Consider the following 13,551-nt stretch of genomic DNA (forward strand, 5'->3'; position numbering starts at 1 on the left):
AGAAAGCTAAGCGCTCAACGATCGTTACCCCATTTCGTTTCCTTTTTTCCCCATTCTCACCTTCCAATTGACCTATCTCTTCTATACTGTTCAACCGACCCTTTACGAAGTAAATTGACTCCTTAATTTAGTATGGTTCAAAAAAAAAAGCTCCATAGAAAATCATGGGGAAAATTTTACCGTGTGTTGTCTTCTTTTTTTCATCAGATTTTCATTCTCTTATTCCTCTTCAACTACGACACCACCAAAGTAAAACCCTCAAATTAATAATTCCTTGTTTCTTCCCACGATTATCGTTCTTTTTTTTTTTTGCCGTTCCAGACTTTTACCACTTTTTGCACTCCAAGGGAAACGGTGTTTTATTCGAAAGCTTCTTTACCTGCTACCGTCTTGTAAGTTTGCTCTGCCATGCCTAATACAAACTACCCGAACTCTCCAAATATGAGAGGCGCCGCATCTCCTCGTTCCCAATCTAGACAGGCCTCCATAGTGGAGCTGCTCTCGTTGCCACCCCCTTTAGAATCCCAAGATCAGGTCTCAATCAGCTCTCTATCCTCTGAGTCTGTTGGAATGACCTTTGCTCAAGCTGCTGCTTTGGGCAACTCTTTGAACACTTCTAGTCGTCGTCCTTCTGGTCGTGGACCTTCGACAGCTACGGGTTCTGGCTCCATTTCTAATACTCTCCCTTTGGCTCCGTCATCATCCACCTCTTCATTTGGCCAACTACCCTCCCCACAGTTACAATCACAGCTGCAACCGCAATCTCAACAGCCACCATCATTACAACCGCCTTTACAGCAATCACAACAACCGCAGCTCTATAATACTATTGGTCTTTGTAGAGACCCGTCTGTCTCTTCGTCTATTTTGGCTGGTACTTCTGTGGACTGGCAGGATGTTCAGCTAGGCGAGTTAGTGGAACAGAATCGGTTGATTATTATTGAGGACAATGTCTCTGTGGAAGAAGCATTCAAGACACTCGTCAAGAACGGCTTGACATCGGTACCAGTTGAGCATTTTGCAGACGATCCGAACTGTTTGACGTTTGACTACGCAGACTTGAATGCATATTTATTGTTGGTGTTGAATAAGGTGAAGCCAGAGTCTCTCTACAGTATGGACTACGAGCCAAAAGATGAAATTCCTACCCTGACTCGTAAAGCCCAACGTGGTGAACAGGTTCCTGTCTCCTTTGTTATTCGCATGACAAGTAAGAATCCATTCATCAGGCTTTCCGAGTTTGACACTCTATCTACTGTGGTTGAAATATTAGGAACAGGCGTTCATCGTGTTGCCATTACAGATGGTAACAAGATGACTGGTGTTCTTTCTCAAAGAAGACTGATTAAGTTCTTATGGGACAATGCCCGCAGGTTCCCATCTATGGAACCTCTTTTCACTTCATCTCTTTCTAGCTTGAACATTGGATCGTCAAACCCTGTCTCCATCTTTGGTGACCAACTGCTTATTGAGGGCTTTATGAAGATGCATGCTTTAAAGATCTCGTCTTTGGCTGTGGTGGACAGAAACTACCGTTTACTTGGAAATATTTCAGTGACAGACGTCCGCCTGGTGTCGAATTCATCTCGCTCGGATCTATTATACAAGACATGCCTTCATTTCATATCAGTTATTCTTAACTCAAGAGGCTTAGAAAATGGTAAAGACTCTTTCCCCATTTTTCATGTTACCACCTCATCTTCTTTGGCTAGAACTATAGCCAAGCTTGTTGCAACCCAGTCGCATAGACTATGGATTGTGAAGCCGGATAATCCTTCTCCACCAGCACAGCTGGGCCAAAGTACGGCGCCTATTAGTCCTGCTCCTACGGGTTCTTCTGCCTACGAAAGACAGAGCTCGGTGTCCGGAGGGGGTTCTGTCTCTATGCATGCTAGCACTTCCAACTTGAGTTCTGAGATGGCTGCTGCTACTGCAGCAGCTGTTACACAGGAGAAGGAGATTTCAAATGGTAAGTTGGTTGGTGTGGTTTCGCTTACTGATATATTGTCTATATTGGCGAAGACATTGGGCAAGGACCATGTTGACCCAAATATTGCACGACAACAGAGAAGAAGATCCAGCAGTAGTGCAAGCAGCAGAACATCTGGATCATTGGAACAGTTTAGGAAAAGCATTTCGGAGTCGAGCACACGCTGAGACGGTCAAAGGATTGACATGCCAAAAGAAAAAAAACAGCAAAAAAACAGAAAAAACAATAACAATAATAAGACTTTATGAGTCTAACCGAAACACAGATATACATCCTCTATATGTATCTTTTGTGACGGCAAGAGGAAGAAGTTCACGAGGAAGAATTCTCTCTCCATTTCTTTCCATTTTAGTGTTACCTACCACATGCGGGACTATCCTACTGTCTATATTTTCCGTACTTTTACTTTGTATCTCCATTAATGCGATAACTAATAGCTAAGTTCAAGTAAGTGATGCTGTCATTATAGGTGTACAATTATTAATTAGAGTTACAAAGCTTCGACCGTTTATTAGGTGATGTTATTTCCTGCGAGTCGGTACCTGTATAGTTTCCAAGTACCCTCTTCTTCCTACATGAAACCTCTTCCGTAATATGGCTGAGTTTCTCTAACATCTCTGCATTCTGCAATCCCGACTGTTCACACTTAGCCAGCAAACTCTTTTTCAAATCATCATCTAGTTCTTGAATAATCGATGCACACGATGTTAAGTAACTTTCTACTTGTTCTTTACTTTCATACAACGTCGCACTGTTATTCTTCAACCTACTTCCTAGCTCGACTATTTCAGGCATATTTGAGTTGCACTTTTCCAAAGACTTATTTGTCTCCATAATCAACTCACCAGCCCCCTGAACATGTCCCATAACAGAATTGAGTTTCTCTCGATGAGCAGCTTTTAGCTTACCAATTTCATTGGAAATCTGCTCGCTTTTATCATCCAACTGATCAGATATATCGGTCGACGTTTCGTACCATTGCTTCATTCCCCTAGCCAATTTCGATTGAAGTAGCATTTTCATACTTAGAGAATTCTGTACTGCCATCTCCTTAAACATCTCCGATAGTTGCTTAGTAAAGATGTTTTGAAATTTTTTAATTTTATCCGTGCTGAACATCAAAAGCTCATCTGCCATCTTCTTCTCATTAATTTTTAGGACATCTGTAGTCACATACTGATATATCTCTTGATTCTCCTTCCTGGTGGTATTGAACAACCGTCTGCTATCATTCGTAAGATCAGCAAGAATCACATGAGTTTCTTCTAGTTGTGATTTCAGACCCCCCATTTCATGTGTTGCAGTCTCAATTTCTTTAAAGAGATCTTTTTGCATTCCACAAATATTTTCGGCATTCCCCTTTACTTGGGAGATACAAGCTGACATCTTCTCAGCTTCATCAAACAATTGTGTCTTGTCTATTATTCCAGATTTCAAACTTTTACTCGTAGCTTGATTAAGCCGCTGTTCGAGATCCTCAAGCTTCACGCATATTTGACTTTGAACAAGCCGCAGAACATTGCTTTGACCGGCATGAGCTTTTTGAATTCCTTCATCTGCAAGATCCACCAAATCTGCCGCGGTGACCAGCAACTTTTCATGCATTTCCTTTTGCTGGTTGAATTTATTTTCATAATCAACAGCCCTGACTTCCAATTCAGATAGACTTTTTAGACATTCATCCTTTTGCTTCATTTCATTCTCCAATTTTTTGGTCTCCTCACCTAATCTAAGTGTTAGGTCTTCAGCTTTGCGGCGCGTTTCCTGAGATTCACTCTTTAGATTCTTGCACTCTAGAAGTAAATTCTTATAGTTACCTTCATCCAAGTACACTCCTTCCTTTGTTCGGGTAGCCTTCAAATCCAGCTTCAAGGTATAATTCTCTTCCACAAGTTGTCTTACGAGAATCTCATCCGAAATCAACGGTCCAATTTGAACGGAGTTCTTGATATTTTTCGCTCTAGAGGCATAATCTAATGTTGACAGAGTTGCGGAGAGGTCTGGCAGAACAGGCGAAATGTTGGCGACCAACACCGTCTTTGTTCTCCCACCAAGGGAATCTTGTAATAATCGAGTCAATTTGGACTCTCTATAAGGAATAAAAGAATTTTCATCAACCAAACAGTTTATCACTCTACCCAATGTCAACAAACTTTGATTGATAGAGCCAGCCTCTTTTGCACGAAGACTAATAGAGCCAGATTTGGCGACGTTCTCCGAACCTGCGAGATCCACCAAATTCATCTTAGCATAACGGTATTCGGTACTTTTTGCATCTTTTTTTGAAAATAGACTTATCGTGAATATACTATGCGATCTACTAGAGAGATCATTCATCTTAGTTGCTGCCGTCTGACGACGTGCCATACCTTGGCGTAAAAGGGAAAAGCCATCGTTGGAATTACGGATCTGGAACTCCTCTAGACCATCAATCTTGATACTCGGATCCAGTTTATTCTTACCTTTATGCTCATATATTCGAAGCCTGGAGCAATTCTTGGAACAGGATAAAAGATCTTTCAACTCCTCGTTGTAGATCTCAACAAAAGAGCACTTAATTATTGTATCAGCATTTCCATTGCTTTCTATATTGTCAAACAGATAATGTAGAATACGAGGAATGAAACCTGCAGCTTCTGACTTTTCACTATTGACATCTCCACACATGGTATAAGTCTTACCCGCTCCAGTTTGTCCATACGAGAAGATGGTGCAATTGTAGCCCTTGATAAAGTCATTGCAAATTGGTCTGGCGACGCCATCAAAGAAGCTTTCTTGATTTGCACGTGGTCCATAAACCTGATCAACGTTATAAGTTCTGGCTGAAGACATTTGACCTGATATACTGAGGTCCTCAGATGTACGAACCGTTACTACTTGACTGACATCACTGTCAAGTTTATTTTCCGGTATATCGACCACGATGGAACTCTTCACCTTAATTTCCCTTTCAATGCGTCCTCTGCACCTCACAACAACATTGATACACTCCGAGGAGGCCGAATCAGAGTCGATGGAACTGCCTATGGGTGAACTGTCTGTACTGCTGATACTTGAACTATGACGAGGAATACTGTAAGATTTGGATCTTCTGAGCGTGTTTCCTGCCTGTAATTTGCCACCATATCGACGTCTCGGCAGCATCTTATCACTGAGTTGGAACAAAAATAAACAAGGAAAAGCAAAAAATGAACCAACTAGTCCTACTATTATCCGTAAACAATCCAATTAACTATGAGGAAAAAATATACAAGGTCGCGAGTACTACTACTTTTGTACCCTATCACATAATGAGGGGGGGGGGAACAAAGGGAAGACGAAAGAAAAGGATTTCGTGCGTCCTGATCTCTAAGAATTTATAACTCTCCATTGGCCAACGCTGTCCATCAAATCGCAAACATCCTTTCTTGACCGTTTCAGTGTTGTACATATCATATCAAAATCCCCTGTAGCTTTGAGTAATTTGAGCAATTTGGCTTCATCCTTCTGTTTTTGTCTCTCCTTCCTAGTACGTTCAATATTAGACACTCGATCTATCGACCGTCCCTCGTCGCTTTCTTCTAAGATGACACTTTCAAAATCTCCTCTTGCAATTGGAATGCTTCTGGTTACAGTCTCATTCAAGGCATGGTCCCCCTCGGATATACTCTCTTCTGCTTTGATCACCTTATTGGCTTCTTCGGATAACTTCTGTTGAGGCTCATCATCATCCTCATCCTCATCCTCATCCTCATCCTCATCCTCATCCTCATCCTCATCCTCATCCTCATCCTCATCATCATCCTCATCATCATCGTCCGCATTATCATCATCTTCATCATCATCTTCATCACGGCCATTATCGTTCTCATTAATCATCTTCGAAGACCCTCTACGCTTATTCTTTACTGTAATATCAGGATCTCGACTAACAGGAAGTGCACCTAGATTGTAGTTTTTGGCTATTTTCTTGGAAGCCTTTTTGGCAAGCTTTTTCGGACGTGAAACTCCAAAATCAATAGAATTGGCCAATCTAGGAACAACAGGATATGATCTAACTCTATATATAATACCCTTTAGAACACCAAAAGTGATGAATCTTCTAATATCAATACACTCAAGAGCTTTATTGTTCTCTAGATACCACTGCCTCACTGTTGTATTCTGATTTAATGATCTGTAAAGATAGAATAAGGTAGCTTTGGAAGGCAAAGTGAGAATGCGTTTTTTGGCTAAACCCGAGTTAGAGTGAGACTGGGATGCCACGAGTAAAGAAAGTCGCCTATTTGTAGTAGAGCTTTGAGGCTGGGAATGCGGAGACACACCCAAAGTATGATGCGTGGTAGCAAGAGCGAATTTAGAAGGAGAAGAGCCTCTACGATCGATGGAGATTGACGAGGGCAGACTGGTGATATCAGAATTAACGGAACCTCTTGGCGGCTTGATAGGAATACTATCAAAAGTACCGGTGGTACTTATGACATATGATTGACATTCGTTTGACATTATGGGATCCCGAAGAAAGTTACCTAACAAAGGTGTGGGTGCGTAGTAGTTACTAAACTGGAAAATATCCAACACTGCAACGGACTTGTAATGTATGAGATGTTGTATACACTGACGAGTCAATTCGAAATCGGCTCCAGCCAGATCACTTATTTGCTGGACTGAATTGATTCCATTGACAAACGGAATGATTTTCAACAGCGTTGGATCCCAGAGAGCATCCACCATGGATTCAAGTTTCACAGTGGCTATCGGAACATCCGAGGCATCAATCTCCGGAGGTGGAGGGAAAATTGGAAACAATTTGATGTCAACAGAGTTTGCTGCATCAATTGGAATCATGCATTCAGAATAGTTGTTTAGATCTTGAAAAATCTGTTGTATAAGACTCTTCAAAGAGGAGAACTTGGGCTGAGCTGGAGCGTTCCTACCCGGTGCAGTAATATCATCCACGATCATCTGATTGACACCTTCGTCCCAATCTTCCACAATCTTCAAATACTTCTGACTCTCAGAAATATGCTTGTTTAAACCCATAGTGCTCTTCAACTGCTGGGCCAGCTTGGTAATTTCATCATCAGTTGAGCTTTTGAAGAATACTTCATGGCCCTTTTCTGATTTTGAAAGAAGTTGCGACTGTTCCTCCAATGCCCTAAACATCTTTCCTATTCGCTTAATATTACCCTCATAAGGGGTGGTATCACTTTCGTAAGGAAATACAAAGCAAAAGTTGAAACTAAATGAGTTTCTCGCATAGTGTGATGAGTATATATTAACTGGGTAACCAATGACACGATAGCTGTCAATCTTAAAGGTGAGTAGTTTATTACAAAGAGCCGGCTTTGGAATAACATAGTTTTTAATTGCATCGAAATCAAATAGAGGATCAGCCAATGCTGACGAGTCGTCCGACTTCACAGGAGGCACTATGGAACCGCTTGGCACCTGATGTACCACCTTTGTACCTTCAGTAGGATGGAAAAGAGCAAAGAACAACGCCACAATCGGTACAAATCCATCGCTTGTGTCCATATTGGTGTGACTGGAAGAAAGAACAGAAGGTAAAAGGCACAAAGAATTGTCTCGATTACTCTCCTTTTTTTTTGACCTACTGGATGCTTCACTTTTTTCTATCAAATTCAAACCAACAGTTAAATGGCGCCAATGTGAGTACATAACAAACTGAAAACATCATTATACCTTCTACTAACTACTATAATAGCACATCATTCCTTCAACTAACGCCTCGAATGGCAATACCTACGAGGACCTTCATCAATAGGAAGGAGGTGCAGAAGAACATCTTGGAGACGACAGTATGTCCTCCAAACGAAGAGCAGAAGATCCAACTGAAACTCTTCAAAGTTCAGCGAATCACTTTATCGAACAAAGATCTTGGCGAGTTGTACACGGAACTTCATCCTAAACTAGTCAAGATAATCTGCGAATATACAGAAGAGGAATTGCAGACACTGAACAAGTTCGTATCTGGAAAGAACGATACAAATAATTCAGAGATAAATGCCATCTATAGAGACAAGGAGATGCTTAAACTGCCACTGGTCACAGAGCACTGGGAGTGCTATCTCATAATAAGTATAGAACAATTAATGACAGTGAGGGATCTTATAATAAGGTCAGACCTGGGTACTTACGAGTCGACGAACAAGCACAACGTGATATACACAAACTTAATGTTGAGGCACTTAACAATGAGTCATCAGCATTCTAAAGAAGTGATAAATCTAGATGACGACGACGAAGAAGAAGAAGAAAAAACGACGGATATACCCCTGGAAGTAGACGTCAAGAAGAATATTAAGGTCAAGTTCAAGGCTAGATATGTGATACCAATACCCCTTAATGTTCACATATACGCGAGAAAATAAAGCAAGCAACTAAACAAACAAAGACCTTTAGGTAAATAAAGAAAACTAATGCTATGAATGAAGTACATAGATAGAGAACTCTTTTTTATTCAGGCAGTAGCCTTAGCCGGCTCTTCATGCTCCTGTTGCTGACCCTCCTCCCAATCTTGATCAGAAACGTGCAAATTGTCAACACCATCTGCCAAATCATCATCGCCGTCGTAAAGACCATCATTAGCCTTGAAACTTAAAGTAGGCTTAACTTGAGCACTCTGCAAAGTCCACGATGCTAAAGCATTCTCACAATCAACAATGATCTGTTTAGAAGCTTCGTATCCATCATAGGCAGGTCTAGTCTCACCAGGAGTGACAGGAGAGTCATCCAACAATTCCAAAAGAGCCTTACCATAACCGGCGATTAATGCAACCTTCTCAGAGTTCTCTCTGATAGAGTCAAACTGGTAGGAAAAGGCAGCTTTCAACTTTTCTCTGGTTATGTTAGACAACTGAGCCTCTGCAACAAGAGATTCGGCTTCAGCACGAACCAATTCCTGCTCCAAAATTGTAATCTTAGGTGACTGTGGATCCTTATACTTCAAGTAGGCGATTTGATCGGTGATCTTTGCCTTCCGGTCCCTTGAAGGCTGAACAGAAGCTTCAATGTCTCTGATGCTCTTCAAAGTAATTCTGTGCTGATCGTATCTGTCAACGAATTGGTCCTCCAATTCACCAACCTCATAAACAAGAACACCCAATTTGTCGGTAATATCTGAAACGTCATCTTCATTCTCGGCACCCCAAAGGGACAATTGCTTAGCAGCAGCCTTTCTTTCGTGGGAGCAAACTTCCATTGCTCTCATAACATTTTTTTCCATCTTAACAAACTGTGCTAATTTCTTGGATAGTTCTGGGCCAAATTGACCTGCAGTAGTTCTTCTAATGCTGTTGGCAATTGAGCCAGCACCGAAGAACCTGCCCTTCTTTGTAGTGGAAATAGGAACGGCAATAGGACTCTGCAAATCAGATGCAGTAGGTGCCCTCGCAGACCTAAGAGAGTAAGTTCTTTGCATCATCCTTTAATCTCTCAAATGGATAAGAGTAATAATGAAACGAGAGAAGAAAGAATACAATTGTAAACAGAAAAAAATAGCACTCTTTTGAATAGTAATATAAATGGCAGTCCGCTTTTTGCATAAAAGCAACTTCCTTCGCGCCTGTTACTTTTAAGAATTTTCAAATTTCCCGATTTGGCCACGCAGACCGTGAAGCTGGGGAGAGGGTGAGATAGATAAGGGTCCAAGTAGAGCAGTGCTGTATAGTAGTAGCAGTAGCAGCTACAACGCTTATTCCTGCAGGGCGTTTGCAGGGGTTTCACAGGATACTTGCGGTACTTCCGCGGTGTGCTCACAGGGATGATCCCAGGCTGCCCCGATTGCCTCTCTCAGGTCCTTCTGCTTCATCTATTATTTTGAGCGATGCTCAAACTCAGCCTCTCGTCGTATCCTAAACGGGAAATTATTACTGGACTAATAGGGGAGAGAAATGCGACCAAAGAAAAAGATAAAAATATAGCCAGCGGAATACGCCCTCCTCTCACTATCAATGGGCCTAAGTATTTATCTGTTCAGTTGCGTAAAATAAATAGACGAACGTAGAGGTGTTGTATCATCATGCCGTTGTGTGGTACAGTATAGGGCAGTGCTATCCGTTATTCATTACATCATCTGCCTTTCAATGCCCTGCAGCAAATTTTTTAGTATCCGTCGATCTCCGACTAGCAATAAAAAAAGACGTTGGATGATGCCGTGATCTCTGACAAAGTCAGCTTTACCATTCTATATTATATCTGTTGCTTTACTTTCCTATCGTCTTACTATAAGGCATGTCGCAACTCCTTATCAAATATGCAAACTTCCTAAAGCAGAAACCCCTCTTAGCCAATAGCATCAGTTCTGCCTTCCTTTTTGGCACTGGCGATATTCTTGCACAATGTATTTTCCCCAAAGAAGGGTCTCGGTTTGATTACAGGCGTACTATAAGAAATGCTGTTTATGGTGGCATTATCTTCTCACCCTTGGTTACTAAATGGTACGTCTGGTTAAACACAAGTGTTCGGTATCCATTTCGAACCTTGTTTCGCCGTCAACCCTCCTCTACACAAAGATCAATATTGGATACAATTTGCCGAACAGCGGCAGATCAGCTTATGTGGGCTCCCATGGGAATTCCCTTATACTTTATGAGTATCTCATTCATGGAGGGAAAGGGTTGGCAGGACGTTAAGCAGAAATTGGATGACAAGTATGAAGAAACCCTCATTAACAACTGGAAAGTTTGGCCAGTGTTCCAAGCCCTCAACTTCTATTTTGTTAGTCCCGATTACAGGCTACTTACGGTTAATATAGTGAGTATTCTCTGGAACTGCTATATGAGTCTTGAAAATTATAAGGTAACCGAGACCCTTACTTTTAAGGAGTGAGTGACTAAGCCACAGACACAAGCCCCATACGCCCCATAAGCACCATACGCCCCATACGCCCCATTCGCACCATACGCCCCTTACATACACTTAAATAAACCACCGTAATATATACGTCATATTCCTTTTTTTTTCTTGCTTGGCTCCCCCGCCCACGCGGACCGAGGACTCTTATTTATTTTCCGTGGCACATCGGAAACTGAAAAGTTGAAATTTCAAAATCATAATTCAAAATCCAAAATCCAAATTCAAAAATGAATGAAATTTGAAATTCTGCTCGAAACAACAAACAAAAATAAAAAAGACAGACGAGGAGAATCGCGCACACATCGATTTGAGTGGGTGACTGAGTGGTAAATACAAGAAATAAAGAAAAGCAAAAGACTCGGGTCGATTTTTCTTCAACTTTGTTTCACCCCATAGTCTCCTATTTTGAACCAGTTTATTCAGTACAAGTGCAGTTTTCATCGTTTGCATCTCCATTCGAACTGCTCGCACGATTCCGTACCCCTCATTCCCACCGTTTGTCAATTGTCATTCGTCACTTGTCACTTGTCACTTTCTACGCTCGCCTCTTTGCTTCCTCTTCTACTGGAATTCTCACTGCCCAGCTTATATAAACTTTTAGGATGATGAAAGGATTTAAACAGCGGTTCAAGGTTAAGACCAACCTGAGTAAGAATGACAAAAAGAAGGACTCCAAGAAGGACGATAAGAGCAAGTCAAAGAAGGTTCCAAGCGACCATCATAGTAATGTCCATCACCGTCACCACAGTCATCACGAGCATGAACATGACCATGACCATGGTGACAATCATGGTGACAATCATGGTGACGATCATGCTGATGAACATGCTGATGAACATGCTGATGAACATGACCACGACCAAGACAACGACAACGACCATGACCATGAACAACAACATGCACAATCCCTGCAGTCTTCTCAACAAATACCGTCAGCACCATCTCAACAGTCCAATCAACAAAAGCCTGATACCCAATCTGAGAAGATGGCTAAGCAATCAAGTGAAAAACAACTGCAGCCACCACCGTTGGCGTCACAGCATCTACTACAGCTACCCGGAGCACCGAGGAAAGTTTCCGATACGCGTATTGATCCATCTTCAGATATGGAGATGTCACCTCTAACGCCTACCAATAGTAGTGGAGGAGCTTCGGGTATCGTAACCACAGATGAGCTTGGCTTACCTAAATTGCATGCCTCAAACTCTCCATTTGACAAGGTTCCAAAGGATGATTTGGAACTCAAGCTTAGGACCCCTCAGAGGCACTCCAGTTCCAGATTTGATCCCGTTAGTGATCGCAAGGTGTTTCAGAAACTGGCCTCGTTCGACGAGGTGGATCCTGATTACTACCCGGAACTCTTTGTCCAGAAAGTGGATCAGTGCAAAATCATGTTTGACTTCTTTGATCCTTCTTCGGATATTCAGGGGAAGGAAATGAAGAGACTCACGTTGCATGAGTTAACTGTTTTTGTTAGCACCACGAGAATGACCTATACAGATGAAATGTATAGACACGTCGTTGACATGTTCAAAATGAATATTTTCAGACCAATTCCACCTCCAGTTAACCCTGTTGGCGATATATACGATCCCGATGAGGACGAACCCGTTTATGAATTGGCCTGGCCTCATATGCAGATGGTTTATGAGTTTTTCTTGAGATTTGTGGAAAGTCCAGATTTCAACAATACCGTAGCAAAGCCTTATATTGATCACCAGTTTGTTCTGACGCTTTTGGAACTATTTGACAGTGAGGATAACAGAGAAAGAGACTGTTTGAAAACCACCTTGCATAGAATCTACGGTAAATTCTTAAGCCTCAGATCGTTTATCCGCAAATCTATTAACAACATCTTCCTTACATTTATTTACGAAACGGGACGTTTCAATGGTATCTCTGAGTTGCTTGAAATTCTGGGTTCTATAATCAATGGCTTTGCTCTTCCATTAAAAGAAGAACACAAGATCTTTTTAATCAAAGTTCTTATCCCATTGCACAAGGCCAGATGCCTTTCCTTATACCATCCACAATTGGCCTACTGCATATTACAATTTTTGGAAAAGGATCCAAACTTAACGGAGGAAGTTATCATGGGATTGCTTAGGTATTGGCCGAAGATCAATTCTCCAAAGGAGTTGATGTTTTTGAACGAGATCGAGGATATATTTGAGATTATCGATCCACAAGAGTTCCAGAGGATAGAGGTGCCACTCTTTGCCCAGTTAGCCAAATGTATCTCATCCCCACACTTTCAGGTCAGCGAGAAAGTTCTCTGTTACTTCAATAATGAGTTTTTCGTGTCTCTAGTGACGGAAAATGCCGAAAGCATCTTGCCCATCATCTTCCCTTCTTTGTATGAACTTTCTCAGCCCGAAATGGAACTGGTAGAGCAGCAGCAACAACAACAAGAAGATAACCCTGATCAGCAGCTGAGTGATTATGACTTCGATGAGGCCAGCAGTTGGAATAGAACTATCTCTACCTTAGCATACAATGCTTTGAAGATTTTCATGGATGCGAACCCGATTGTTTATGACAGATGCTGCATTCTATATGAGGAACAGATGAAAGAAGAAAAGGCAAGGAAGGAGCTTAGAGAGGAGCACTGGAAAAAACTAGAAACCTACGTAGAGAAGTTACAGCTGGGTGATGATAGTACCAAGAAGGTGGAAATCAAGTGAACTGATACATTTGCAGGA

The 13,551-nt window shown here is 41.7% G+C and overlaps 6 protein-coding genes across 6 annotated transcripts; 3 read left to right on the top strand and 3 right to left on the bottom strand.

The window, feature by feature from the left end:
• Positions 1–408: 408 nt before the first annotated feature.
• Positions 409–2,157, top strand: FOA43_003981 (uncharacterized protein; the record flags this gene model as incomplete). Its single annotated transcript, XM_038924226.1, has 1 exon — positions 409–2,157. One exon carries the CDS (start codon positions 409–411, stop codon positions 2,155–2,157), a length of 1,749 nt encoding a protein of 582 aa, XP_038780154.1.
• A 313-nt stretch (positions 2,158–2,470) lies between these two features.
• FOA43_003982 (uncharacterized protein) lies at positions 2,471–4,971 on the bottom strand (the record flags this gene model as incomplete). Its single annotated transcript, XM_038924227.1, is given in 2 exon segments — positions 2,471–4,952; positions 4,964–4,971. The coding sequence occupies 2 exon segments, from the start codon at positions 4,969–4,971 to the stop codon at positions 2,471–2,473; spliced, it is 2,490 nt and encodes an 829-aa protein (XP_038780155.1).
• A 367-nt stretch (positions 4,972–5,338) lies between these two features.
• FOA43_003983 (uncharacterized protein) lies at positions 5,339–7,507 on the bottom strand (the record flags this gene model as incomplete). The annotated part of the gene is made up of 1 exon (XM_038924228.1): positions 5,339–7,507. One exon carries the CDS (start codon positions 7,505–7,507, stop codon positions 5,339–5,341), a length of 2,169 nt encoding a protein of 722 aa, XP_038780156.1.
• Positions 7,508–8,453: 946 nt separating this feature from the next.
• On the bottom strand, positions 8,454–9,416 carry PIL1 (Eisosome core component; the record flags this gene model as incomplete). Its single annotated transcript, XM_038924229.1, has 1 exon — positions 8,454–9,416. One exon carries the CDS (start codon positions 9,414–9,416, stop codon positions 8,454–8,456), a length of 963 nt encoding a protein of 320 aa, XP_038780157.1.
• Positions 9,417–10,225: 809 nt separating this feature from the next.
• Positions 10,226–10,822, top strand: FOA43_003985 (uncharacterized protein; the record flags this gene model as incomplete). The annotated part of the gene is made up of 1 exon (XM_038924230.1): positions 10,226–10,822. One exon carries the CDS (start codon positions 10,226–10,228, stop codon positions 10,820–10,822), a length of 597 nt encoding a protein of 198 aa, XP_038780158.1.
• Positions 10,823–11,454: 632 nt separating this feature from the next.
• RTS1 (serine/threonine-protein phosphatase 2A 56 kDa regulatory subunit delta isoform) lies at positions 11,455–13,533 on the top strand (the record flags this gene model as incomplete). Its single annotated transcript, XM_038924231.1, has 1 exon — positions 11,455–13,533. The coding sequence occupies one exon, from the start codon at positions 11,455–11,457 to the stop codon at positions 13,531–13,533; it is 2,079 nt and encodes a 692-aa protein (XP_038780159.1).
• Positions 13,534–13,551: the final 18 nt, after the last annotated feature.

This window comes from Brettanomyces nanus, chromosome 4 (assembly GCF_011074865.1).
Source record: "Brettanomyces nanus chromosome 4, complete sequence".
Taxonomy (NCBI): Eukaryota; Fungi; Ascomycota; class Pichiomycetes; order Pichiales; family Pichiaceae; genus Brettanomyces; species Brettanomyces nanus.